At 29.1% G+C, this 27,483-nt stretch overlaps 1 protein-coding gene across 1 annotated transcript; it reads right to left on the reverse strand.

Moving 5' to 3' along the window:
* On the reverse strand, positions 1-26,646 carry LOC111639449 (vinculin-like). The gene is made up of 22 exons (XM_023385339.1): positions 26,433-26,646; positions 18,986-19,093; positions 18,408-18,579; positions 18,139-18,284; positions 16,072-16,240; positions 11,312-11,466; positions 11,001-11,219; positions 10,729-10,921; positions 10,001-10,146; positions 6,122-6,214; positions 5,974-6,043; positions 5,725-5,873; positions 1,966-2,031; positions 1,766-1,877; positions 1,473-1,670; positions 1,308-1,399; positions 1,125-1,224; positions 910-1,034; positions 708-823; positions 502-625; positions 194-284; positions 1-68 (listed from the first exon to the last, which is right to left on the reverse strand). Exons 1-22 carry the CDS (start codon positions 26,487-26,489, stop codon positions 22-24), a joined length of 2,748 nt encoding a protein of 915 aa, XP_023241107.1. The 5' UTR covers positions 26,490-26,646; the 3' UTR covers positions 1-21.
* Between the last annotated feature and the right edge of the window lie 837 nt (positions 26,647-27,483).

The following is a 27,483-nucleotide window of genomic DNA, read 5'->3' on the forward strand; positions in this document are numbered from 1 at the left end:
ATAATGCAGAGATTTAAAACTTTAATTACCACAAATAATTTGGCTCCCATCTGGAGTAATTATAGGTGCTGGAATAAAAATGTGCCATTAATATATAATTACATTAATAGTAACTGCCAACACCTTTTTTTCTTTTTCATTGTCTTTCTTTTAATTTTAAAGATAAAACTTTACAAATGTGATACAACTTTACCTTGAGCTCCTAGCATTGTTGCTTTCACTGTGGATAAGATGCGTAGTTGAGTTCCAATAGTAGGAATTCTTTCACATACTTGGAGAATATTCTGAAAAATTTGTCATTATTATTAAATGAAAAAATATACTTATTAAAATATAAACAGTAAACTACTGAAATTTCATTCAAATAAACGAGATTTAAACTCTTTCATATTCACATACCTACCTCTAATAATTATTCCTTTTTAGAAAGCAATTAAAAATTAATATAAATTACATAATGTTCTGAACTTTAGTTAAAAAATTTTTAAATGTTACACTTACAGTTCTCATTCGTTTATCAGTGCACATGCGTGCAAGTTCTTTTGCCAAACGAGTTACTTCTTCTGAAGCTTCGGCAATGGATTTAGCACAAGCAATGAGATCTTTCTTGGATCCTCCTTCTCCTCTAATATATAGATTAATCATTATTCATATGTCAGAAATTATTAATAATTTTAGATAATATGTATTTTATAAAAATGTATTACCTGACTAGTTGACTAAGTTTAGCCATCAGTAATGCCATCTTTTTGGCAGCTGCAATTATTTCATTATCTTTACTAGACCATTGTTTGACTTCCTGATGAAGACCGTGTGCTGCTAACTGTAAAACAATTTTTGTTTAAATGGTTTACATTTCAATAAGTTATTGAAAAGAAATGCTTATATTTGTAAAAACAAATATCAGACCATGATGGGTTGATTTGGAAGAGGAGAAGGAAAGTGAGCTTCAAATTCATCATCTGTTTCTGGCAGAGGTGGTCTTGGAGGAGCTAAGTCCTCAGTATTAGGTAAAGGCGGACGTGGAGGAGCAACTAAATGCAAAAATAATTAAATAGCTTTCACTTTTATAATAATTTAATATATTATTGTTTTATTAGAATTTATAATATACATTAAGTTACCATCTAGATTAAGAGAACTCATATCTGGTGGAGGAGGTATAGGTGGTTCCTCTGGTGTCACAGTTACAGCCTGTCTTACTTGACCTACAGCTGTTATTAACTATTGAAAATTATATTTTATTTCTTTTTTGTTATATAAAATCTCTTAAAAATAAATATTTAATTAAAAAATTTATAATTTACCGCCTTATTTGAATCTCTCCAACGTGATATGGCCATTTGATTATTCATGTCCAATGTAACAGATTTTGCATCTTGCACCATTGGTGTCACACCTGAAACAAAACAAATAATAATAAATTTTTGTATTTGAAAATGAATTATACAATGAACATAATATTAAATTACTTGATTGAAGTTGATCAGCAGCTATATTAACTTTCGAAACAAAATGCGGATCTTCTGAATTATCTGATTCTTGTTTAGCAACCATTAAAACTCTATTTGCTAAACGGGCAATACTTGAAGTGTTATCTACCATCTGTTGTGGGACATGATGAACAATGGCATCTTCACATGAATTAGTATGTTGTTTAATACAATCCTCTAAAATTAAAAATATAATTTGTAATTAGCAAATAAAAATATAAACTTATATCAAACAATCAAAACTAAAAATTTATAAAATTTTATTTTGTTACCTGTTGCTTTTATAAAGCTAACGGTGTCTGTAGCTTCATCTGCCAATTGGCGCATCTTTTGCATTGTCTCAGAATACTGCTTTCTTAAATTTTCAAAATGTTCATCAGCAGCCTGTAATATTAAATATTATAAATAAATTGTTTATAAATTGATTACAAACAGCATAAGTCATTTTTACGAATACAAATAAATATATTACCTTATTTTCAGGATAAGACATTCTAATTCGGCCTGCACTTACAAGCTGTGGTGTAAGACTTTCCAACTAAAATGAAATTGGCAAAATAAAATTTATTAATTTATTTATACAAATGATATTTTGTAACATAGGTACTGTTTGGAAGAACCAATTATCTTAAGATATTAGGATAATGAGATAAAATCACTTTTAAAGAATATCAATATCTTTATTCAATAAACTAAATGTAAATCTGCAAAACTTGTATTAAACTATTGTAAAATATGTAATAATGTAAATTATTTTAGCCTGAAATATTTTTTAAAGATAATTTAAATATGAATTTGATTGGAATGGAAACATTTATTTTAAAATATAATTCAATATCAGTATATTAAAGAATTATATCTGTTATGTTTTAAATGTTAGCATTTAATTGTAATTTTATGGCCAATTTGAATGGTCAACAAAATATCTGAACTGATACACATGGCAGACCATCTTAATGCCAATTATGTTTATGTTCAATATAGTTTATAATTTAAACACCAATTTATTATATCAATTTCAATCATATTCAAAACAATAACAAAATTTATAAAAATAACTGTTGTTTATTTTGATGACTTCATTTTATCAAAAAAATAAAAACATAAACATATCAACTAATGTTCCTTTTAACAATACTTGCTGAATGTTTATTACTGTGTTCTTGTGATGATGCAGTCAAATTAATATTAAATATGACAATAAAACTAAAAAAAAATAGCAAAATATATAAAAATATTTGTTATATTCTTTGATATATTTACCACATCAAAAAAGAATATTTTTATTTTTAATGTAACGATTATTTTTCTATAAGTGTACAGAAGAAACTATTTCAGCATGTAATATTTAAAAGAATATCAAATAATGTCTTTATTCATACAAAGTGAATTTGTTGACATATACAACAAATATTTTTACATATTTTATTGTTTTTTGAATTTTATTGAAATTGATATCAATGATTTTTGCATTTCCATGTTAAGATACTGTTCTAATTTTTCAAATAATTGTTAATTTTTCTTAATTTTAGTAATAATAAAATTTTAAATCATTAAGGAGCTTGATTATATTGATTTAATTCAAATTATAAAAGAAAATAATTCTTAATATTCTTAAATTAAAGCAATTATTTTAATATTTAATTGTATTTTCTGCACTAAAAAATTATTTTAATATTAAGAACATTCTTAAGCCAAATTATGTATATAAATACATATTTAAATATGAAATACAGAAGCTCCCTTACTTACGAATGTTCAATTTATGAACAATTTGATTGTATGTTTAAAATTTAAAAATTCTGTGCAAAGTTCTGAAGTTCTCATGGGGTAGCATTGAAGTCAGTCTTTGGACAGTAATAAATAATAAATTTTTAATAAATACTTAATGTTGATTTTTTTTATTGCATAGCTCATTTTTCATTTTTACATGAATTCTGATGTGTCATTGCTACTTGTGAGGTGACATTGAAGTTTGTAACATTAGAATATCAATGTTTATAAACTATTGTTTGAAATTTTTATAAACTTTTACAATTATTGCTTCAAAAATGTGTTCAAAACACAATAGTAAATCTACGGTAGAGGTAATGCAAAAAGTGTCTCTCTATTATAATGGAAACTAAACTTCACAACATCTGGAACCTAACCTGTTTGCAAGTAGGTAACACCTGTAAACCTATTTCTAATATTAAAATAATATGTTTTTTAAAATATAATTCAGTTTTGGTTTTTATTTTAATGTAAATTATGCCTACAAAAATATATAAAGTAATATTGTTTCCATTCCAATCTCTTATTTTGTTAAATTTTATTTATCAGTTTATCTAAAAATTCAAGTCTTTGGTTGATTTTCAAAAATTTCAAAAAACTTAACTTGTTTTTTTTTTTTTTTTCATTTATCTTTATTATTTATCCAAATTTATAACAACTACAGGAAAAACTATTTTGTTTCTTAATAAACATTTTTAAGGCAGTAACATTTTGTAATGTAAAAACCATTACAATTAACAACAATGTCTGAAATTTAAGATAAATAAAATCAAAACCTTTAAATAATCCAGCAAATCGTTTTTTAATATCTTAAAAACGCTTTCGAACGCTTTAAGCAATCATCCTCAGTTATCATTTTGAATCGAATGAAGAATTCGAAATTACGTAAAACAAAATTCAAAAAGTGGTTACATAAATGTACGTTAACATTTACCAAGTTTAAATAATTGCAAAAATTATACAAGTTAATTAAATCGAAACAAAGAAATAAAATAAAATAAAATAAAAACATTCAGTAAAAATTATCTTAATTATTCTTCCCGCTTACGTAAACTACGTCAACTCATCATAAAAGGATATCCATGCTGATGACAATCCGTCAGCATCCCTATGATTAATACAGTTTGTGTGCAACTGCGCCTTGTGAATTTCTAGTTTTTCCAGATGTTTTATGGCCTGCCTGGATCTTGTAGCTTTAATGATCGACGCCCGATCCCAAAAGACCTCGATATTCTGTTGCTTGGCAAAGGCAGCAAGCACCGTAGAGTCTACGTTTTTATTTACCGAGTGCTTATGTTCAGCAATTCTTTTCTTTAAGTTTCTCATGGTTGCTCCTATGTATACCAAATTAGAATTAAATCTACGGTCTTTTAACGGTATTGAGTATACCCCTGCCATCGTGTTGCGTTCGTAACTGCCTTTATCGTTCCTTAAGAGCCTGTATACGGTGGGATTACGCTTGTAAACTATCTGTATGTTCTTATCTCTGGTAATTTTTTTAACCATTCCTTTGAGGAACGGTATGTAATTAAGCACGACTCTTTCTTTACGCTGATTCCCTCCCTGAGAGGGGTGGCGCTTCCGACAATTCGCAATGAGAGCATCTATTCTTTCTCTACGGTATCCCTGCTGTATCGCTACGTTTCGTATATAATCCAATTCTTTGTACGTGTCGCAGATGCTGGTGCAATGCGTGTGTGCCCTCATTATCCATGAACGAAAAACGGCGATTTTTATATACTCAGGGTCTGCGAAGGAATGACGATAGGAAGATAAGTGGGTTTCCAGTATATGTCTGTTCTGATTTCCCCGTCTTTGCAAGTTATAGATAAATCCAAAAAATTAACATTGTTTCCACTTTCCTGCTCTAGTTCCAGGGTTAATCCATATGGGTTGTCGTTGATCAGATCTATAAATTGGTTAACCATGCGATTATCCTTCCATAAAATAAAGATATCATCCACATATCTTGCGTAAGCCAATATGTCTTCCTGGAATGAGGGGAGTATATCGTTTTCGAGTTTACGCAACACTAATTCGCAGAGTATAGCTGACATGGGGCTACCCATCGGTACGCCCCGTGCCTGCAAGTAAGTTTTATCTTCAAATTGGAAGAAAGATGTGTGGCAAATTAAATCTGCCAACTCCAAGATCTGCATGTGGTATTTCATCGAATTGCTAATTTTTGCTAACAAAAAGTCTCTGAGAGCGCAAAAGCAGGGAGGTAGTTTAATTGATGGGTACAGAGCTTATGTAACTGCTTTTTGAATTTTGTTTTACGTAATTTCGAATTCTTCGTTCGATTCAAAATGATAACTGAAGATGATCGCTTAAAGCGTTCAAAAGCATTTTTAAGATATTAAAAAACGATTTGCTGGATTATTTAAAGGTTTTAATTTTATTTATGAAATTTAAGAATCAACTGCTTTATTTTGTATAAAATATTTAAAGATCAAACCTGATGAGTAGATGCCAATAAAGCTTCGGCAACTTTTTTGTTTGCTGTACTTCCAGATGCAACACTACGAGCAGTTCTGGCCAGTTTCTGTGAATATTCAGCTAATGCTCGAGCTTTCTCTTGAAAAGTTTCTTCTCTGTTTGGAGTTCCTGTAATTATTTTGTATTATTTTATTCTTTCGTGTTACAACAAAAAAATTAAAAATATTTTTCTCAAACGACATATATATGTATTAATTGTGTTATCTACCTTCAACAGCTAATACAGCTTCAGTAAACTGTTTTAATGGTGTACCAATATCTATAAAATCTTCCACAACCTAAAATAAACAATAAAATATATTAATTAAGTCATTCAATTATAATATAAAATATTACTTCAAAAACAGCTTTGTTACCTTGTTAACCAATGCATTTTGCACTTTTGATTTTAAGTCATATAATTTTGATGAAACAGTTCTTGCTAAAGCCTGTGCTTGTGGAGTAGATCCCTAATAAATTATTTTAAAAATTGATCATTATTTATCATAAATTTTTATTTTAATTAAATATATATCTAAATGACTGTAAAAACATTAAAATACTGTAGTTGTTAAAATAAAACAATCATATTTTTAAGTTTTATTCTCTAGACATTAATTTATAAATGAATTTCATCTCTCAAAACTTTCACTTGTGTTGTAAAATCTTTTATTTTGTATTTAAATATATTTTCCCTGCTTCTGCCCGTAACAGATCAAAGAAGAAAATATATTTAAATAAAAAATGAAAAATTTTATTAAAAAAATTAAGCTTTATTAGGTGAAATTCATTGAGAAATTGATGTTTAAAGAAGTAAAACTTAAAAATAAAACTTTTTACCATAAGAAATGCTTTTCAGTTTAAGAATTGATGGAAAAAGTGCCTAGGTGAAAAAATTTTCAAAAATTGGTAAAAATTTGTAAATTGTTTATGTTAGGAGGAATAAAGAATCTATTGATACAGAATGTATTGTTGTCTTCTGAGGTACATGTATTTAAAACATATTTTAATTATATTTTAATAAATTTATTATATATCCAACAAATTATTTTCAGTTAGGTTCCATTTTCCATAAACTATGAAACTTTATCCATTGTTGCATTTAATTATGAACAAGAAAGATACACTGTTTTCATGTTATTACAGCTTTTACTGGCTTAATTCCTGCATGAGGTGCACAAGGTTTCTGTAATTTTTTTGCCACATTATTTCATTATCCTTCCACAAACTTGGATTATGAGGTCTTTCCCTGCATTTAGTTTCCCTGTATGCTTCAAATTTTGTCCTTGATATTAGAAAAACCCATAATGTTTTAATATAAAACCTTACACAAAAAGCTGAACACATTTCACACAGAGACTGCCATGTTGAAAATTAGTGCTATTTAACAATGTATGTTAACAAATTAGCAAAGAATCTTTAAAATACAAGTATGTATTGTCTGTTTTATGGGTGTTCTTATTATATAAAACCACTGCAGGAAATCAAAACAATGAATAAATGAATGTGGCCTTAGGTATCTTATCCCATCAAATGTCTCAATTTATCCAAACAAGCTGTCTTTTTTTTCCACTCAGAGAGTTCCTGACTGAATGCCTCAGGCCATGGTAACAAGGCACTCTATGTCACTATATTCATAAAAAGTAACCAAAGAAAGTCGTCTTGTCCTTAGAGTTTCTTAGAAGAAATCAGAAGTGCGAACACACAAAACAAAGTATGGAATATAAAAGGTCAGATTGTTTATAGCCAGAGAGACTTTTGCAGAAAACCTTTTACACCCTTTAGTACTGCTTTTAGTGTACTGTTTTTGGACATTGTGATAGTTGGTTTTCAGAGGTTTTTTGCATGAGTTGGTATCAACATCTAAAAATAAGTGTAAAAATGCTCATAGAATCGAAACTAGAGATTATTCACTGTTCACACAAAGGAAAAAATGGAGTTTCTTTTGCCAGAAACTATAAGATAGGAAAGGTGAAATATCAAATATAAAAGCCAACTGACAAGCCATCTTATAATTTGTGCCTAACTTGATGCTGATGATAGGCCTAAGAAAAATTATGAAAAGATGCAAATGATACAACATATGACCGATCACTTTATTTGCAGTTCTTCAAAAGGAGAAACAATGAGAAATTAATTTTTGATTTTTTTATTACATGAAAAGGTGCAACATATGAATAGTCTTTTGGGGCTCTCCTGATTTCAAAGACAGCAGTGGTCAGGATTTCTTGATGAAAGAGAGTTATCATCCTGCAACAACATGGTGTCAATTAATTCAATAAAAAATTCATAAAATTCATGAAAAAACAAGGGATAGTCAAAGATAATGTCTACAATGTGTATGAAACAAAGAAACTGGAAGGTGCCATCCTAAAAGTCACTTGTTTTATGATGGGAATCTGCAGCTCTTGGTTTTAGAAAAAAAAATGAATCATTGCATTGGCTTAAACACATTCCAGTGGTACTCATGCATTACTATTACTATTATTGTTAATTGGAAAGTCTAAAAAAAACCTTATTATTTCAAAATTGTTGTCTATGTACTTACTGTTTACAAGGCACAAAAAAAAATGCATGGATAAACTCTGGTCTTTTTTGTGAATGGTATTAGGGTATACTATATACACTAAAGACTTTATACCAAGCATTAAAAGGCATCATGAACTCTAAGGAAAACAAGGCAATGTTGCAGTTGCTTGACAATGCACCACATCTTCCATCAGCTGATATAATAAATGCAATTGTAATAACTTTGAGCTGATTTACCTGCCACAGCATTAGTTCAACCAATGGATCAAGGCATCAACAAGAAACTAAAGAGGATGTGTACTATACAGGAAACAAACTACACTTTTTACTCTTAGCAGAAAATGTTAAATATTTTACTTTTACAGTGTTGCCTTTTACTTTCTCGGCTGTTATATATAACAGAGGGAAAGTATGGCAATCAGTCAAAAAATGACCTTCTCAAGACAGTTTTGGACTCAGGATATCTTGAAATGTCAAGAAATGCAAAAAGAAAAAGGTTGCGAGTTTTTGTGTGTGTATGGATGCTAGTGTGTATATGGGGCAAATTTTGTTCACCCTCTTTAAAGCTTAATAACTACTGTGTTTTTTGTCAAAAACTTCTGAAATTTTGTAGGGAGGTTTCTTTATTAGGGGGATTGATGCTATTAAACTTTGGTGATTAAAGATCAAGGGGCTGGGGAGATAAAGGGGGTTGTGTGTACTCCAGTAGAGTTGGACTTAATGACCATTTTACTTGTTATTAGCATTTACAACTTTTATAAAAGCTATCCCTATCCTCAAAATTAAGCTTTTTGCCATTTTATAATAGTTAAAAATATAAAAAGCTTTTTTTAAATAAAATATATTTTATTTAAAAAAAGTTTTTAAATAAAATATGACAACAGATAGTGCCACCAAATGTTGCTGGGAAAGTTAAGCAACTGGTTGCTGAATTTTTTAAAAAGCTTGTGTTTAAAAGAAGGACTGCCACTATGTGTTAGCTGCAGCTTGGAAATCATTAACAAAAGACGATAAGCTCTCTTCAGATCTAAAAGAAACTGATCAGAATGAAAAAGTCAACAAATTTATGGACTTGTTTCAATTGATATCTGGACTTGAAGATTGTGACAAAAAAAGATGCATATGAATGACTAGTGAGTGGTAGTTTTTCAGTCTTAACTAACAATGAGATTATGGCATGTGTGAGTGAAACTAATAAATCTAAAAAAAAAGTGAAAAAGAGGATGATAAGTCAGAACAAAGCAAAATTGGTCCAATGTATGCTGAGGTATTTGCTACATTAGAGAAAGCAATAATATAATATAAACAGCAGTCAGTCTTCCCCTGCTCAACTGCTTTGCTTCAAACAGATCAAGGATCTTACAGAAAACAAACAAAGTTCTAAACTTGTGCAGAGGAAATTTTAATAAAATTTATTTCTTGATATAATATTTTTTATTTAATGAAATTTTAATCATTTATATATAAATAGGAAATCTGTCTTATCACTACAGTTACACAGTTACTATGAAAAAGATAATTTAATAAATTTTCAAACACGTCATTATAGTTGATTAGTTTGCAATATTTTAATATTAAGAAAAAATGAACTTGTATCCATCAGAAAAATTAAATTTATATCATTATAGATTAATTTTCAAGTTAATAATTCTAATCAATAAATTTTATTTTAATATATTTAAATATATTATTACATTAATTTAAGTAAAACATTTTTATATGCTTACCTGTCCATGTTTACACATATCTGCTAACTGTCTTGATAACAAATCCACATCATTACAGAGATGATAAATTTCAGCTCTTTCATGGGGATTGCAACTTTCAGCAACTCGTTTTCCTTCTTCTACAATTAATTTTATTGCTTGAAGACCTACAAAATAAGTTTTAATTTGCAAATAAAAATCCATATTTGCTTATTTGAAAACAGAATAAAGGTAATGAAAATTTTAATTTCCAAACATTTCTGACACACCGAATTTTTTTCTCAGTTTATCTTTTTGTAATGTTTACTTCTGTTATAATTTTTATATCATTTAAGAAAATTGGAATAAAATAAGAAAAAAACATATATAAAATATAAAATGAATATTGAATTTCTAGTTGTATTTTTTTTCTGCTGCAAAACTTTTATTCCAATGAGTAGTAGAAAATTCTATTATTTATTAACTACTCAGCAGTGAGGAATGGATATATCCATTAAATTCTTTTGGGGTATTGCCAAAAACTATCGCCAAAAAAATTCACCTAAAAAATGAATTATGTAACAATAAAAAAAAGACTTCTTTACTAGACATAACTGTTTACAAAATCATTTTCTGAAACGGTAATTAGAAAAAACATGCAGAAAAATACTTTAAAAATTTCCCACAGTTATTCTCCACTACTTTGAGGTAGCATCATACTTGACTATCCCACTGCTGAAAGGTTAAAGCTTGTCATTCATTGAACTTACCAAGTCCTTTATCATCATAACCAGGTGTATTCAGCCAACGCTGAGCTTGTTCAACTCTTCCAATCATAGTATGTGCTGGCTGTTGAATGCCACTTCGATCCATATTAAGTATGGCTTGACTGATAGCATTATTTAGATCATTTAATTTCTGGCTGACAGCTTGCGAAAGAGATCGAGCTTGAGGGGAAGATCCCTGAGATAGAGTAACTTATTGTAAAATATAAATTATTTATGCTGTTATTCATTAAAAAAAAAAAAGGAAAATTACATACCTTTCCTTGTTGTCTTAAATCACACAGAGTATTAGTCATAGTAATAACATCATCAGATAATTTTTTTAATGTATCCCTATCTAGAGGAAGAGCTCTCTCTGCTACTTTTTGTGCATAATTTAAAATTTGTCGGACTGATTTTTCTCCAATGCCACCAGTGAGAGCAACAGGATCTGCTAGCCATTCATGAGCTGTTTGAAGTTTTCCAGTAATGGCATTCTTTTATCAATAAAAAAAATAGATTAAAAATAAATTAAAAATTCACAAAGTTAAATGGAAATTTATGTAAAATTAATAAGAATTAGATTTACCTGAGCTCTTTTCATTGCTGTTAAATTATCAGCTTCCCATTCATCCTCATCATAAGTTGTTAATTGAAGGACTCTAATAATTTCATTTATTTCGTCTGTCATTCTTTGAGACAGATAATTTCTATTTTCTGCTGCTTCATCTGCACCTTTTCCACCTAAAAAAAATGCAAATTAATTTGTTACAAATATTACAGTCTAAATTTATTTATCATTTTTTTAATTACAGAGAGATGCTATTGTATATATATACAATAGATAAAAATAGAATAAAAATACAGTAGACCCCCTATAATGTGGGTTCATATATTGCGGCAAAAAATTGCAACTGTATTCATATAAATGTGAGGTCATTGACCCGGTGGAAATTGGGGACTTAAAATCCCACTTCTGGGACACCAGTGCGAGGTTTGCCGATTGGGGGGAAGTGTCGCGACAGTCGAGCAGTCAGCACTGTCGTGTGGGAGTGGAAAAAACTTTACTGAGACAGGTCCTCCATCGTATACCGTTTAATAAATATAGAAAATTTTCTTACAAATTCCTTGATGGACAAAGTAGCACCACAAAGCGCGCGAGTAAAGTTCGAAATAAAGTTCGAAAAATTCGGTTTTCGTTACTTGTGGATGGACACTGCCGGTGAAATATTCCGTAGGCCCCGGGGCGTTGATCACGGCTTTCGGCGGCTTCTCGTTGGACGAACTGACGAATCTGTAGATCGCTAGGAGGCACCCAGAGAACGATGCTTCCAAGGTGTTCCAAAAGGTTCTTTGTTTTTTTTCAAAGGTCAGGAGCACGTACGTCCAGGAGAAGAATCCCTACGTATCCAAGCACCAAGAACTATGAACCAAGAACGTCACATCCTATTTTTGCGCGATTTTTATAAGTTTTTCTGAGTCCCAGATCGAACATTCCGATAGGGCGATGTCTATCTGCCCCTGTTCTCTAATTGGTCTCCCTCCTCGTTACGAATTGTAACGGGATCGGAGCCCAGATCGCGGGGTGAGTCTCCCGACTGACAATTTGATTCCTATCGAAGATGTTCGATCTAAGTACTCAAATTCATCTATTGTTTCTTTCTGAGAAATTCGTTTTTTCTCAGAAATTTCTACAGATATGACTATATAGGGACATAATATATTCGCCTTGCGTTAGACGGTTTCTTTTTACAATATAAAATAATGATTATTATTATAATTTAAAAAAACACTTTTTTTTTTTAAATACGAAATTAAAACATTTTCTGTGCACGAATTTCGACCCACTTCCGGAGTCTCACATAAAGACACTAAAAGAGACTTGTAAAATGCAGTAAAACGTCATCGCTGACTCGTGTCGCGACAGGATTGGTTGAATCTGGACCAATAGTGGACGAGCAGCCGAACGACTTACATGCTACGGAGAGTTTAAGTGGGTAAGTTGAGTTTACTATAGTCTGTACAGTACATAAATTAGGTACTGTAAGTCTAATACAGTACTGTAATTTTATACATTTCTTGTGAAAAAAACATTTCTTATTCAATGGCCATAAAAATTATTTCTATTAATGAGGTCTATTAATGAGGAATTTTTTGCATAAAAATAACTTATCAGAAAACGCACCCACCGTTTGGTGTGCTGCTCCACGATGAAAACAAGCTTAAGCAATGGTGTCATCGAATGGTGCACACTCAGTAAGTAATCCTACAATTTTTTGTTTATAGCATAGTTTATATGGATTATTCCCAAAAAATTATACGTGTTTTGGAAATGTTGAATCAAATTAATCTAGAATCGATTAATTTTATGGAAGAAAATCTTTCAAACAGCCGTAGTCCGTAAACTGCACACTGTAACCGTAAACTGCTGTGATTGGCTCATGTATTTAAGGATTCCTACAATGTGAAATTCTTATAAAGTGGAACATATCTATTGCATTATGGGGGGTCGACTGTAAATATGTATATATATTTTTTTCATTTACATATGTAACTGAATCAGGAAATTAGAAATTTAAGAAATGAGTTTTTTACAATTTATTTTATTTATTTGCAAAAAATAAATTTCTAAAAAGGAATTAAAATGCATCCAAAAGTATATAATAACCAATTTATCATGCAACTCATCAAAGTTTTTAATGAACAAAAATGCCGTTTTTTCTTAATCTTTGCTAAATTTTGGATATGCCTCACATAGTTGTGAAATATAATAATCAGTTAATTTACTGTATATATATCTTAGTAATGGTAGCCACAGTAGCCAAATTGTGCCTTGCAACCTGCATACAGCTTTTCTACATCCTTACTGCAGCTTCTGTATGCTTATACAATTTCTATTCATAATCTTGGTACTGTACATCAGTGATGTAACTGAGGGGATGAGGGTGGGTATGTGTCCCAGGCACTCCAAAATGAGCTGTAGAATTTTTTATAATTAATGTTAAATAAGGCATACCAGGTATGAGGTTTGCTTGGGTGCCAAAACTGTTTGATATGGCCCTGATACTAATTACACATAACAAACTTACAAAATTACATGACTATTATGTAGTGTCATACACAATGATTATAAGCACAACTTGCAACTTAATCTCGAATGGGTGATTGAAAGCTAATGATATTTTCAAAAAGTCAAAGGAATTAAATGACTGTTTACTTAGCTGGTCATAAAATAGCAGTGGGGTAAAGTAACAGTGATATCTACTATAAAACAATGATAACTATGTATTTTAACTATATACAGGTATAATATAAATACAGTAGAGCGTCGATTTTCCGAAAGTCAATCATCCGAAACGTCAATCATCCGAAAGAATTCCAGTTGGCAAATTTAAATTTTCGCCAGTGCTGTGGCACTTCAATCTTTGGCTATGTCTTGGATTACTCAAATATTTTACGTTTTTGATACTAAATTAACATCTGAAGTATAATTTTTTATTGTTTTNTTCACAACATCTGGAACCTAACCTGTTTGCAAGTAGGTAACACCTGTAAACCTATTTCTAATATTAAAATAATATGTTTTTTAAAATATAATTCAGTTTTGGTTTTTATTTTAATGTAAATTATGCCTACAAAAATATATAAAGTAATATTGTTTCCATTCCAATCTCTTATTTTGTTAAATTTTATTTATCAGTTTATCTAAAAATTCAAGTCTTTGGTTGATTTTCAAAAATTTCAAAAAACTTAACTTCTTGTTTTTTTTTTTTTTTTCATTTATCTTTATTATTTATCCAAATTTATAACAACTACAGGAAAAACTATTTTGTTTCTTAATAAACATTTTTAAGGCAGTAACATTTTGTAATGTAAAAACCATTACAATTAACAACAATGTCTGAAATTTAAGATAAATAAAATCAAAACCTTTAAATAATCCAGCAAATCGTTTTTTAATATCTTAAAAACGCTTTCGAACGCTTTAAGCAATCATCCTCAGTTATCATTTTGAATCGAATGAAGAATTCGAAATTACGTAAAACAAAATTCAAAAAGTGGTTACATAAATGTACGTTAACATTTACCAAGTTTAAATAATTGCAAAAATTATACAAGTTAATTAAATCGAAACAAAGAAATAAAATAAAAAAAAATAAAATATATACATTCGGTAAAAATTATCTTAATTATTCTTCCCGCTTACATAAACTACGTCAACTCATCATAGAAGGNTTGTTAGGTTTAACATCGACGAAAATTCAACGCGAAACGACACGCAACGGATAAAAATTTCGACACGGGATAAGTTAAACTATTTTTTCGTACGTAAATCAGTTATCCGAAATATCAGTTATCCGGACAACTCCAGTCCCCAATTGATTCGGAAAATCGACGCTCTACTGTACTGTTTTCAATTGAGAATGGGGCTCTCATGTATTTCTGATAGGTTTGTATTGTGGGCTTATGTCATATTTTTTTGTATATTTTATTCATACTATATATTTTCATTTCCCCTTCTTCCTCTACCCTTTGTTCCTTTGTCTCCCTCCTTCTGGAAACTTCTCTCTGCAGATGGTGACAACCTAATTTTAAGGCAAAAGAAATGGATAGCCTGGAGGGGCTAAAGGGGAGATAGACTGGTCACTTTTGGCTGAGACGTTGAACTGTAAGAATGTATTTTGTGAGGTCTCCAACTCAATTTCGCACTGATGGGAGAATGAAAGAGGCAGGATGCCAAAGATAGAAAAGACTATTAAAGACCCTAATATTTTAATAAGCAAGCCCCTCTGGAAGCCTATCAAGGAACAAGTTAAGGGAACAAAAGATTTGAACCCTAGTCATCGAAATTCATCCCATCCAACACAGAGTGAGTTCTAACCACCACCACAAAGTCGCTAGCTAAGTTTGGGTACCCGGTTCTTGTCTTGTCTTATCCTATAATCTATCCCTTCTTTCCTCTAGTATAAGTAGTTTTTAAGTAATTGATTATAAGTTTTTCGCATGCCCTTTTTTGTCGCACCGTGTATCTTAGGTCAATCATTTTGTCATGAGATTTTTGACTGACAATTCTGTCCGGGTGTTTAAACTTTAAAGCTTTTGTCCAAGGAGTGTCAGAATCTAACGAATCCTGTATAATATTTAAAACGCAGGTGAAAAAAATAAAGAAGTTTTGTTTTATGCTCATATCCCTTTATTGGACTATTTTTCACCATGTGCATCTACAACAGTATGACTCCTAACATGTTACAGTTTGGTCATCTTTGTATATATAATATCCCAATTAAAATTATAAAGTTTTATTTCTAATTTGTGTTTATAATTTAAATATCAATTTAAATTATCTACCTTGAGAATAAATCTGGACAAATATTTTCATGCTACATATTAGAATCGGAGCAAGAGTTTTCACAGATTCAAGACACCGAATCAATATTTCTCGATGCACTTGATGAGTAAGTTCTTTTTCTCTAGCATCTACATCTCTTGACACTTTGGTTAGGCAAGGACTTAAATCCTAATTCAATTAAAAAAATAAAAAATATAATAAAAATTTATTTTATTATTTTATTATAATAATATTTAAAAATTTGAGTGACTGAATTATTAGCATATTATCTACAAAGCCATATATTACAATTTTAATTATCTATTTTATCTGTGTCATATATTTTCATTTTAAGAAAAATAGAAAAAATTAAAATAACAAAGAAAAGATAAATTTAATTAGTCTAATGCTTTTTTATTTATTTACAAAAATATTTTTCACTTACACAATTTGGCATTTAATTTCAGAATACTGTGATCATAATTAAAGTATTCGATGCTGTATAAAGACTTATTTAGCAATCCAAATGCAACCAAATCTGATATGGTGACATTTCAGGACATGCAGAAGACATTTATGTAAAAAAAATTAATACCAGAACTCACCACTATGGCACTACAAGCAACACATTTTATTTGTACAAGATACTTATGCTATAAAGAGACTAGCAATGCAGGGTATACTGCTCAATGTGATCCCCACTCAATGGCTATCATTTTTTGTTAGGATGAAGTTACAGAGGACCAAAAAATAGGAACAGTGAATCCCTGTTCCTAGGTCATGGGGAAGCTGCAGCAGGTCTTTGTGGTGGCTGCTGCAAAAGAAAAAAAAACACAGGTCCAGGGCAGTAGCCTCCCAAAAAGAATTTTTTAATTTAAAAACTTTTTAAAGGAAAGGATACTGGATAAAATGAATGAAGGACTGTAGAATTATTTATTTATACATAGTATGCTAACATTGTACTATGTATAGGCCTAAGTAATTATGAAAATCTGACTCAACTGAGAGAATGAACTGTCATTTACCTTTCACTCACTGAGGAATTTGGGATGTACCAGTAGCTAGTTTCATTCATGCATGCATAATGAAGTGCTGCTAACTTATACTAGCCTGACTTTTCTACGTAATGGGGTGCTTATACACAGCCAAGTGACAAATTACTCAGTAAAACTAGTAAATTATAATCTTGACAGAATTTTTTACAAATCTGCAGCTATGAACAGGTAATATTAATAAGCGTGTCAAATCAATGATTTTTATACACTACAATATTTTCAGAATGACAGTATATCTTCTTTATCTTCAGCAGTGCCATTGTCCTCATTCTGAAGGTGTAAAACCTGAAGTAATAAACAGTGTGTTCAAAAGCTGGCCAAAATTGATTGCAGTATGCGTTTCACATGCAGTATGATACTTTCTTTTTGACTGCCAAATTTCCAACATGTCATTGATAAATCTCAATTTTTAACCTTTTCACCAGTAGATTTGGTTCTTGCTTGGTAAAATGTAGTGACAAGGTTATCAAGTACAATAAATTTTTGAGAAGTTCAATATTACTGAAAATAGAGATTAAAAGTTCTCATTTGTGATAGTGAAGTGTTAAGTGTCCTCTCAACCAAAAATCACATGGCTTCCAGTGCCAAAAGAGGTTTGATATTGGATAATCATTTATAATAATGTAGCTTTATGAGTTTATATTTTATACATTAAAATGTTTTTATTTTTAACTACATTAATAAAATTTTTTAAAACAGTTAAAAATTTTTAATAGCTATTCAAAGTTTTTCTTATACAATTTATTTTACTATTAACTGAAATGACTAATTTTCTAAATAATATAAAACTAAGTAATGTATATGATTGAATTTAGTATAAAATTAAAATTATGTTACCTCACTTTTGACTAAAGTAACAGAACAAGTGTTGAAATTTTTCTAATTAGTATTCAAATAACTTTGCATGTATTCTGTATATGCAAGGGGGTTGTTGTAATGGGGACAGTAATCATATGTTTCAAAGGAATGCTATTGTATAATTTTTAAAAATAAATAAATAAATTTTATTATAATGATGATAAATTATTTTACCTTTACAAATTGGACAAGATCTTCCATACTTTCAATTACTTCTGCCACTGCAAGATAATCCAAAACTTTTTTGCACTCATGAATTATTTTTCTTACTTCAGACTCATCAAAGCACAATAAAAGTGCTGAAGTTCCTTGTAAAATGCCTTTTATGTAAAAATTTTAATAATTAGAATTTTTAAAGGTTATTTTATTAATGACCATATCTACAATATGAATAGATTCCATTTTAATTAAACAGACATAATTAGATATATTACAATATTTACCTCTTGATCCTTCAATGAGTGTTTTTCTTGCTGGTTGAGAAAAAGGATCTGCTTTTAGCATTTGAGATGCTTCTTCCAGAAGTTTGGATGCCTGTTCAACTCTCTGGAGAGCTGAAGGCATATCTTGTCTTAATATCATATCATCACTGCTATTAATTGTATCTCTTCCAACCTAGATTTCAATAAAATGCTGATGAAAAATATTCAATAATAGGAAACTAAAATTTTAATATTTAATTGTTTTCTTTATTTCTTCACAGATATTTAATTAAAATTCTGAATAAATTACTCAATTTGATTTTTAAAATCAAATAATTAAGATGTAATGTTATACACAATGCTCTAATGAATATTCTTTTTAATGTATGCTGAATATTTATAATAATGATTTTAATGGCTACTACATAGTAACAACAGTAATACCAATATTTATAGATATTTCATATTACAATTTTCACATCTTCCCCTCACAAATCTTCAATTCTTCTCACAAATTTTAAATTTTATATTAACCAAAACTTTATGACAAAATAAAAAATTTTGATATAATAATCTTTATAACTGTTTCTTAATGTTACCTTTATTAAATTGGCCACTGCTTTGCTAACAGCTTGAACTGGTCTCGACAAATCTGGCATAGCATTTCCATCTTCGGCTTCTTCATGTAAAATCACCAGTCTAGATACCTGAATAATATTTTTAATATATTTATACTAATTTTCTCCTTCATTAACTCAATATTAGAATTTTTCACTGGATTTCTTAGAATTTCTTAATAAAAATTATTTTATAAAAGGTTTATGCACTAAATTTCAGTTTAAAAAACAAACAATAATCAATATTATTCAATTTTAATTGATTCATATTACAGATGCACTACAGTAATAATAATTTTAATTATAAACTGCTATTTAATTTACTAATTTTAATAATTAGCTAATAACCAATATTTCATTTTGGTTAATGATATAATGCAAATATTTTAGCTTTAATGCATTCTTAATATGTTAAATTTAATAATAAATTGAAAAAACAGCCTATTTAAATATATTTTATTACTACTACTTCAAACAAAAATTATTGTAATAAAATTTTATCAGTTGATAAATTCTACATTAAAAGACAAAAATATAGATATCATAGGCTGTAAAATTTAGCAGCACAAATTATTTAGTGTAACATGTCACATAAAAGATTGAATATCTATTTAAGGACAGGGTGTCCAAGACCTATAAGTTGTATAAGTTGTATTGTACATTATTGCATGCATGTAACTGGTCAACTTGTACCAAATGGACAACTTATAGGTCTTGTATGCAATACTATGTGTATAACTTTAATGTCATTACGAATTTCTCACTGTACAGTAACTTTTTATACACCCTGTAAATGTAACCTACAACAAATCAAAATTTTATATAACTTTTTATTTATATTTAAAAAAAATAAAATAAACTATATAGTACTGTATTTTAATTAATACAATTTTTAAAAGTTTAAAAATATAATATTTGTTATATCACAGGACAAATATAAAATGTGTCTACAATTTAATAACTGGATTAACATATTCAATAAAACAAATTGTAACAGACATAGGGAAAAGGTCTTCTGCAACAAATACAGTAACTCAAAAAAACTTTAGATGCCTATGGATTTTTCAGTTGATGAAATTCTGTTTACCAATAAAGATTTTTATGGCTTAAATCTATATTACATCTATGTTATACATCAAAATATCATATTATATAAAAGAAAACATAGATTTTATTTTAAAAACCACATTTTACAGCATGTAAGATTCAACTTGTTCCCAAAAAAGGGCTCATAAAAATTGCTCTGTATCTTATATATGAAGTTGCGATCTTCCATAGTCTAATGCAGTGATGGGCAAACTTTTTAGAGAGCGGGCCAAAGGAAAAGAAGAAAACTTTAGGCGGGCCAATATAATGGTAACCTAGCGCTGCATCTGAAAATCCAGGTGGCGCTATAAAAACATGTGCAGGCCGTCCGCCATATTTCTTTTTCTCTCTTTTGGCTACGCTACGCACGATGAGTGGATGTTCTGTACCGAAGCATGTTTGTAACCGATCGAGCTTTTACTCAATAAGTGTAAAACAAAATTTTGTACATGATTGTAAATAAACTTTCATGGTGAGATATAAAGCTTCGGTTATTTTATATAATCAACGAACACTCAAGTTAAGTGGTGCCTCAACCACCACAGCCTGTATTCTTTTTTACTCGTCAGATTAGGAATAATGTCGCGCGGGCCGGATAGAACATTTCAGGGGGCCGCATCTGGCCCGCGGGCCGTAGTTTGCCCATCACTGGTCTAATGAATTTCCCAAACAGCCTTCAGTAAGTTGCAAGTAACTTCTACCAAACCCAATTCTTGAATAAAAATGGTTTTGTTTAATTAAACTTGTTATTATTATTTTGCTATAGCTAAGCAGCTTTCATATGTATTCATGTAGAATGTTTTAATGGTAAATTTTAATTGTAAATGATTTATTTTAAACTTCTACTTTTTCCATAATAAATAAAGGTGTGCATTTTAATTTTGCTTTCTTAACCAGAATAAACTATCTTCTTAACAAATTACTGGAATGAATCACACAAATTCAAGAACCTTTAACCACAATACATTAAAAAATAGTTTGTGAGTCAAGTACCAAAAGTGCAGGATGGTTTACATACACTAAACACTTTTTATCCTAAATATTCTGTGCTGAAATGAGGATATCTCTTATATGCCATAAAATATGGTAGATATGTGATGATTAAGTTTGCTTTTTCTGTTCTGCAAGAAAACAAGATTATACAAGATTGTGTGGAATGACTGCATTCTTAATCTAAAATATTTCCAACTGCCAGTTTTTTAAACTTTTAGTTACGTGAAATCAATGTCTACAATGTCTATAAATAAATTTTTATCCACATCTATACACTGATATTCACTATTATTTTTGCAGGTATCTTATACAGTGGTACCTCAGTATACGTCTGCTTTAGAATACGTCCAATTCAGAATACATCCTGTTTGGATGAAACAAATTTTGCTCGGTATAAGACTTAATTCAATTATACGTACCATCTATGAACAAGTAGCTACTAGTTATGAACAGTGTACTAGACCAGACTAGACGTTTGCTGTGCCACAGTTTATAACTTTGATAAATTTCTTCTGATTTTAATTTGTATGTAAAATTTTGTTATTTTTATTAATCATGAATTGCAAAAAGGCAACCCAAAAGCAACAGAAAACTAAAGAAATGACTAGAATCACAATGGAACTGATAAAGAGATTGTTGAGAAATATGAAGGTGGCATGCGTGTTCGAGATTTTAACTGTTGCATTCCGTATTCCGAGAATGACGATATCGACAATCGTGAAAAATAAAGACATTATTAAATCTGATAACATTGCGAAAGGGGTTAAATCAATTTCTAAAAAGAGATCGAAGAATTAGATCATGTTGAGAAATTGCTTTTGCTTTGGATAACTGAAAAACAATGTGCTGGAGACAGTGTATCAGAAGCAATTATTTGCGAGAAAGCTAAAAAGATACACGCTGATCTCACGAAAAATCAAGCAGGTACTAGCCAGGAAAGTGAGATGTTTAAAGCCAGCCATTTTTTATGAGAACGGATTAATCATTTTTACATTACTTCTTATGGGAAAGGTTGGTTTGGTATACGTCCTATTCGGTATAAATCCAAACATCAGGAATGGATTAAGGTCGTATACCGAGGTTCCACTGTATTAAATTGATTTAAAAGCTATATCAAGTCTTTGCAGAATGTTATAAATTAGTACAGTATTTTGATTTTTATTATTCTGTTCTTTTTAATAAGAGATTAGCCTGGTGATAGCTTTTTCATGTAGGAAAAACACTTGCTTTATAGTAATAAATTTTTAAGATCCTCAATTGTTTATATGAGAAACTTTATATTTTCAGATATTTTATTGTTGAACAACTGTCATTAATTTTTCCTTTACTAATAAAAATTTGTATAGTTTTTTTATGATAAAAAATTGTCTGTTTTTTGTTTTTCCTTAATAAAAATTAACAAAAATATAGTAAATTGCCTATTTATTCTATTGTTTGAAACCTTTATTACCATAACAAAATCTTTATTGTATATTAATACATTTTTAATATTAATTAGAAACAATTAAAAAGTGATTAACAAAATATTTCTTATTAATCTAAAGTGATTTCTATCCAGCAATTTAAAATTATTAAATTCTGAATGATAATAAACAATAGTACTAGTAACTTATTGTTGCATCATCATATAGATTTTGATCCTTTTGCAAAGTCTGTTGATGTGGATAATATACAAGATTCATGTATATAAATACAGATATTATAATCAAACTTTGCAGACTCATTATGCATAATTCTAATCAAAGCTTTCTGATTTCGAATTTGAATTTTCTAATCAATTTAAGTTTTAAATTTGAAAAGTTACTTCTTGTGATCAAATATAATATTACAATATTTAATCTGTATGAAAGTATATGGTAGCAATGTTTAATTTTTAATAATTGTCTTAATTATTATTAGATAATCATACACTAAATACATATATAATATAATTAAAAGGATTGAAGAAAAAATATTCTGATGCAAAAGAAATGTTTTTTAGATCTGCATTAATCAGCATAAACTTTTATAAAAAATTTTACATCAAATTGTTTATCTTAAGGATTAAAAACATGTTTTTCACTATATAAATATATATAAAAGAAAATATTTATTTATATTTCTTCTTTCTTAATTCATTTATTTATGCTCATTTTTTATATTTTAAGAATTCTATATTCTTGCTTAAATATTATCGGTTTATTTTACGGTCTATATAAACAACGATAGTCTACTAAAAACAAAAATAAAGAGATTGGAATAGATTCAAGGAAGTAGAATATAAATTGCTAAATAATCATTATGAATAGTATTCCTGTAAACAGCCATATTAAATAAAGACAAAAAGGATAATATATAATGAATATTTATGTTATAAAAAACACTGGATGCTGATTTAAATTTGTAAAGTTTAAGCTAATATTATTCATTTATTTTTTCATCTAGTAACATGTACTACAAATTAAAATATATATATATACACATATATCAATATGATTATGAATTAAATTTATTCGTTTATTGATATGGAATGCCATGATTAGTTTTTAGATTGAATTGTTCAAGTTTCATTAATGTTAAATGTTAGAAATGAACTAGTTTTAAAAAATTTAAGTAAATCAAATGGGCATCTGCAGAGGAGTATACACGGCACTTGCCTTCCACTGGAATGAAATAAAACATTCCACAAATTATAATCCTAAAAGTGACTAAGGTACGTAACCTTACACTCTCAACTACGTGACACTTTAATGCAATACTGTACTATATTCTACAATCTATCTGCCGAAAAAACCAATAATTAAAAAAAATATATTGATGTAATTGTCTCCAAGCTTCATCTCCCACTAAAATTTTCTGCAGACATCTACAAAATCAAACTATCAAAAATGTAAAATATACATTTTAAGAAATCAATTTAACATTTTATTATTATAAATTTTAATTTTATTTGTTGTTTAATAGGGGTAAATGCTAATTTTTTCATTATTCAGATATATTTGTATAAATAATGAAAATACTTTTAATAATAAAGTAGTACATATTGGCTTTAATCCAAAATTTTAAAAGAAAATTTTTCATTTTGCATATTGTGACATTAGGAGAGATTGAATTATTACTAACTTATTTAACATTAAAAAAATAATATAAAATTTAACTATTTCAAAATATCCAATTTCTTTTTAAGATAAAATTATTCTCCATAAATTATATGTAACTTAATATCTTTGGCCACATTTTAGAATTAAAATATGCTTGTTGAATATGTACAAAATGATTAATTAATCTCTTCAACTCTTTTTTTTTATCAATTGAATCAATCGGTTTCTCGTTGCTGTAATAGCACATCTAAGCAATAATATATAATTATATTTTATTTTAAAACAAGCAGCAAATGTCACGACAGAACTTAACGCGAGTTGACATCGCGACACGCTTAACGCGCGTCACGTCGTCATGCTTGTCGCGCGCCTCATAGATAACACAGAAAATTCTGCCAATTTTTTAAATTTCTCAACTACTACATGAATTGATTTTTTTACGAGTGTATAAAGTTTCCAACAACCTCAAAAACATAAAAATAACTCTGACAATTTCAATTTTTTTTTAATTTAATAACTTTAATATAAAATTAACGAGGTGACACGTGGTTTGGTTACCCTCGTTTATTTCAAATTAACTTCAGATAATACAAGAAAACAAAAATAATACGACACTTTCGAGCGCTCCAAATCGAGTAACACTGATCATATTGTAGTTAAATGTAATGAAACGATATTGATTCTTCGTTGGAAGCAAACAGCAGTACGTGAAATTTTATGAATAAAATACAAAAAAAAAAGGTGAATATATTTAGTACGTTCATTCTTATTTTAGAATTTAACCCTTAGCTTTGTAAGACGAATCTCAGTTTTATTTAGACTTCCGGTGAAAAATAAAAGTTTATTCGTGTCTAAAAGACAAGCGGCAACACGTACGCTATTTTTCGTGTGGAATGACACCTGTTATCTAGGAATGTGGGAGGAACAACGTGAATGACGACAGCAGGGCGACTATTAGTAGATCCGGCAATTTTAAGGTCCTCTTTTTCTGCATTTACCAATCTCGGTATTCTACGTATACATTCGCAAGCTAAAACTAAACTTTTTAATTAATTCCTTACAGACAAATATGTCGAAAAAATTATATACTATATGTTATATTTTAAATTTATTAAATAAATTTTTACACAGTGAAGAACGGTCATTCAAAAAAAGAAGAAACACGTGCCGTGAGTCATGTGCAATAAATATAACCCAACCGAGAACACTGCCAAAATCTTTGAAGTTAACATTTTGCAGTCTTACCACTTAAGAATTAATTTTGACAGTTGATTTATGTACTGTGTGTATTTTAACAATAATAAAGTGTACACCAGCATACATACGTATAATTCCCATTACAGGTAGAATATTTGTGTAAGTGACGTAACGATGACGCAATTTGCATCATCACAAACGTGAAGGCGGTTGAACTTGTTTGGCAGCCCGCGCACACTTCATTAACATTATGCTAGCATATTTAAGAAGTAAAGTACGGTTGACAACCCACACCGTCCTTGGACTACGATTTGAACTCTTCGAGAAAATCATATAAAATAACTATCGAATTACATTTCAAAAACTGACCACTAACGTTATTACGTCACATTACTTGGAAGAAGGTGTGTCCTGTTACATCATATCCAGACATTCACTTCTCTATATTTGGAAATTAGGAAGGAGAAGGGATGCTGTTTTACTTCGACATCTGTTAACAATGTTTACGTTAACTCAGAAGGAAAAACAGCTCTAAAGTTTTCACCCGATAATTTACATTAGTCTGAATCCAAAAACGAGTCAATGGTGCAAGTTTATAAATATTAAAATGAAATAATGAATAATAATAATAGTAATAATAATAAAACCCGTTTTACAACAGTAAATTATGTTAAACGTTTCTTTTAAAAATTTCTTTGTATATTTTAAGCGGCTTTTTAACTAAAAAACGCTCTTTTATATACAAATGATTATTGTAACTGACAGATTTTAATATGTAGCGTTCATTTACACAATTAACGTGTCTTTTAACAGTAGAATAGCTTAATTTAATCGAAAACAAGTAAAAAATAATAGAAAAATTCGTCCAATTTAGCTTTGAACTTAACATGATTTACGTATAGAACGCCTTGTTTGCGGCTTATATATTTTTATAAATATAAGATTCATTGTTTGTTCGTAATTGTACTAAATAGTGTAATAATTGGAGTTTGCGTAATGTTATTCGAATAACAGATATTATTTTACAGCCGTTAATGTAGAAATAACTTTAAAAAATAAAAGAAAAAACTCACCTGTTGTGCAACAGGCTCCAAAATACTTTCGATTGTCTTCGTATGAAAGACGGGCATCTTACACGAAATTCTTCTTTATAAAAATGAACTAATCAAATCAAATTTCTTAATGCAAAAGTGCAATATATGCATTAGTTTTTATCCGATTTTTCTTGCGTGCTTAATGGTAGACGACCTTCTTCGTCTGACAACGAAAGCGCCCTCTTATTTCACATTTTGCCAAACCTCTGTGACGTCAGAATTCCGCGCACCACCAACACAGTGATCTGTGTCACCAGTCACGATTGAGTAATTCAATTCTCATTCTGAACCTCGTCCAATAAAAACATTCGTATTATATTCGAACTAGTGTTTAGGAGAGTTAGCGAATTAGCGTTTCTTTTACGGGAAAAAAACTAATATTGAATATTATAAAAGGCATTATTTAGCGTTTCGAATGTCTTTTTTAATGAATAAACTGATGGTTTATTTAAAGCCACTTTAGCTTTCCACTTCTATAGTATCAGGCAAAGTGGGTGTGAGCTTCTACATTTCCTACGCTTTGCTTGACCATACATGGAAGCTCTGAATGTCAGGAAGTAAGTAGGGTGAGAGAAACGAAATGGGTGTTTTTATAACAAATGTCAACATATCGTTGATTAACAAAGGCGTATTAGTTTATCATTGACATAAATTTTTTTTATGATACTTTATATATAACAGACGCTACTAATTCCTTTATTAAATGGATTTAAAATATAACAAACATGTTAACAATATACTGGAAACGTAATTAAAGATAACAAATTTCCGTTTTATATATAAAACATAATTCAAAGAATTGTTTTTTTAATATATAAAACCATTTTATGTATAAAAAATAATTATTTTTTATGTATAATTTTGCGGTTGTAAAATATAGTGGCCATCTTTTAAATAATTAATCCATTGTGTAAGCTTAGGAATCTTACATAATTCAGACATTAATCTTGGTAATTTAGAAATCATTTAGAAATTTTTATAATGGTTAGTATTTCGCCACTTATAGATCAGTTGATCTTACACTGTACGC

The sequence above is a fragment of the Centruroides sculpturatus genome, unplaced genomic scaffold (genome assembly GCF_000671375.1).
Source record: "Centruroides sculpturatus isolate CEXI.00-Female unplaced genomic scaffold, Cexi_2.0 scaffold1037, whole genome shotgun sequence".
Classification (NCBI taxonomy): domain Eukaryota; kingdom Metazoa; phylum Arthropoda; class Arachnida; order Scorpiones; family Buthidae; genus Centruroides; species Centruroides sculpturatus.

Coding starts and splice junctions, on each gene's coding strand:
- LOC111639449 (XM_023385339.1), bottom strand. CDS start 26,489: ATGCCCGTCTTTCATACGAAGACAATCGAAAGTATTTTGGAGCCTGTT. Junction 19,094..26,432: donor TGGAGCCTGTTGCACAACAG/GTGAGTTTTTTC, acceptor AATATTATTCAG/GTATCTAGACTGGTGATTTT. Junction 1,671..1,765: donor TAGCTTTATAAAAGCAACAG/GTAACAAAATAA, acceptor TTTTAATTTTAG/AGGATTGTATTAAACAACAT.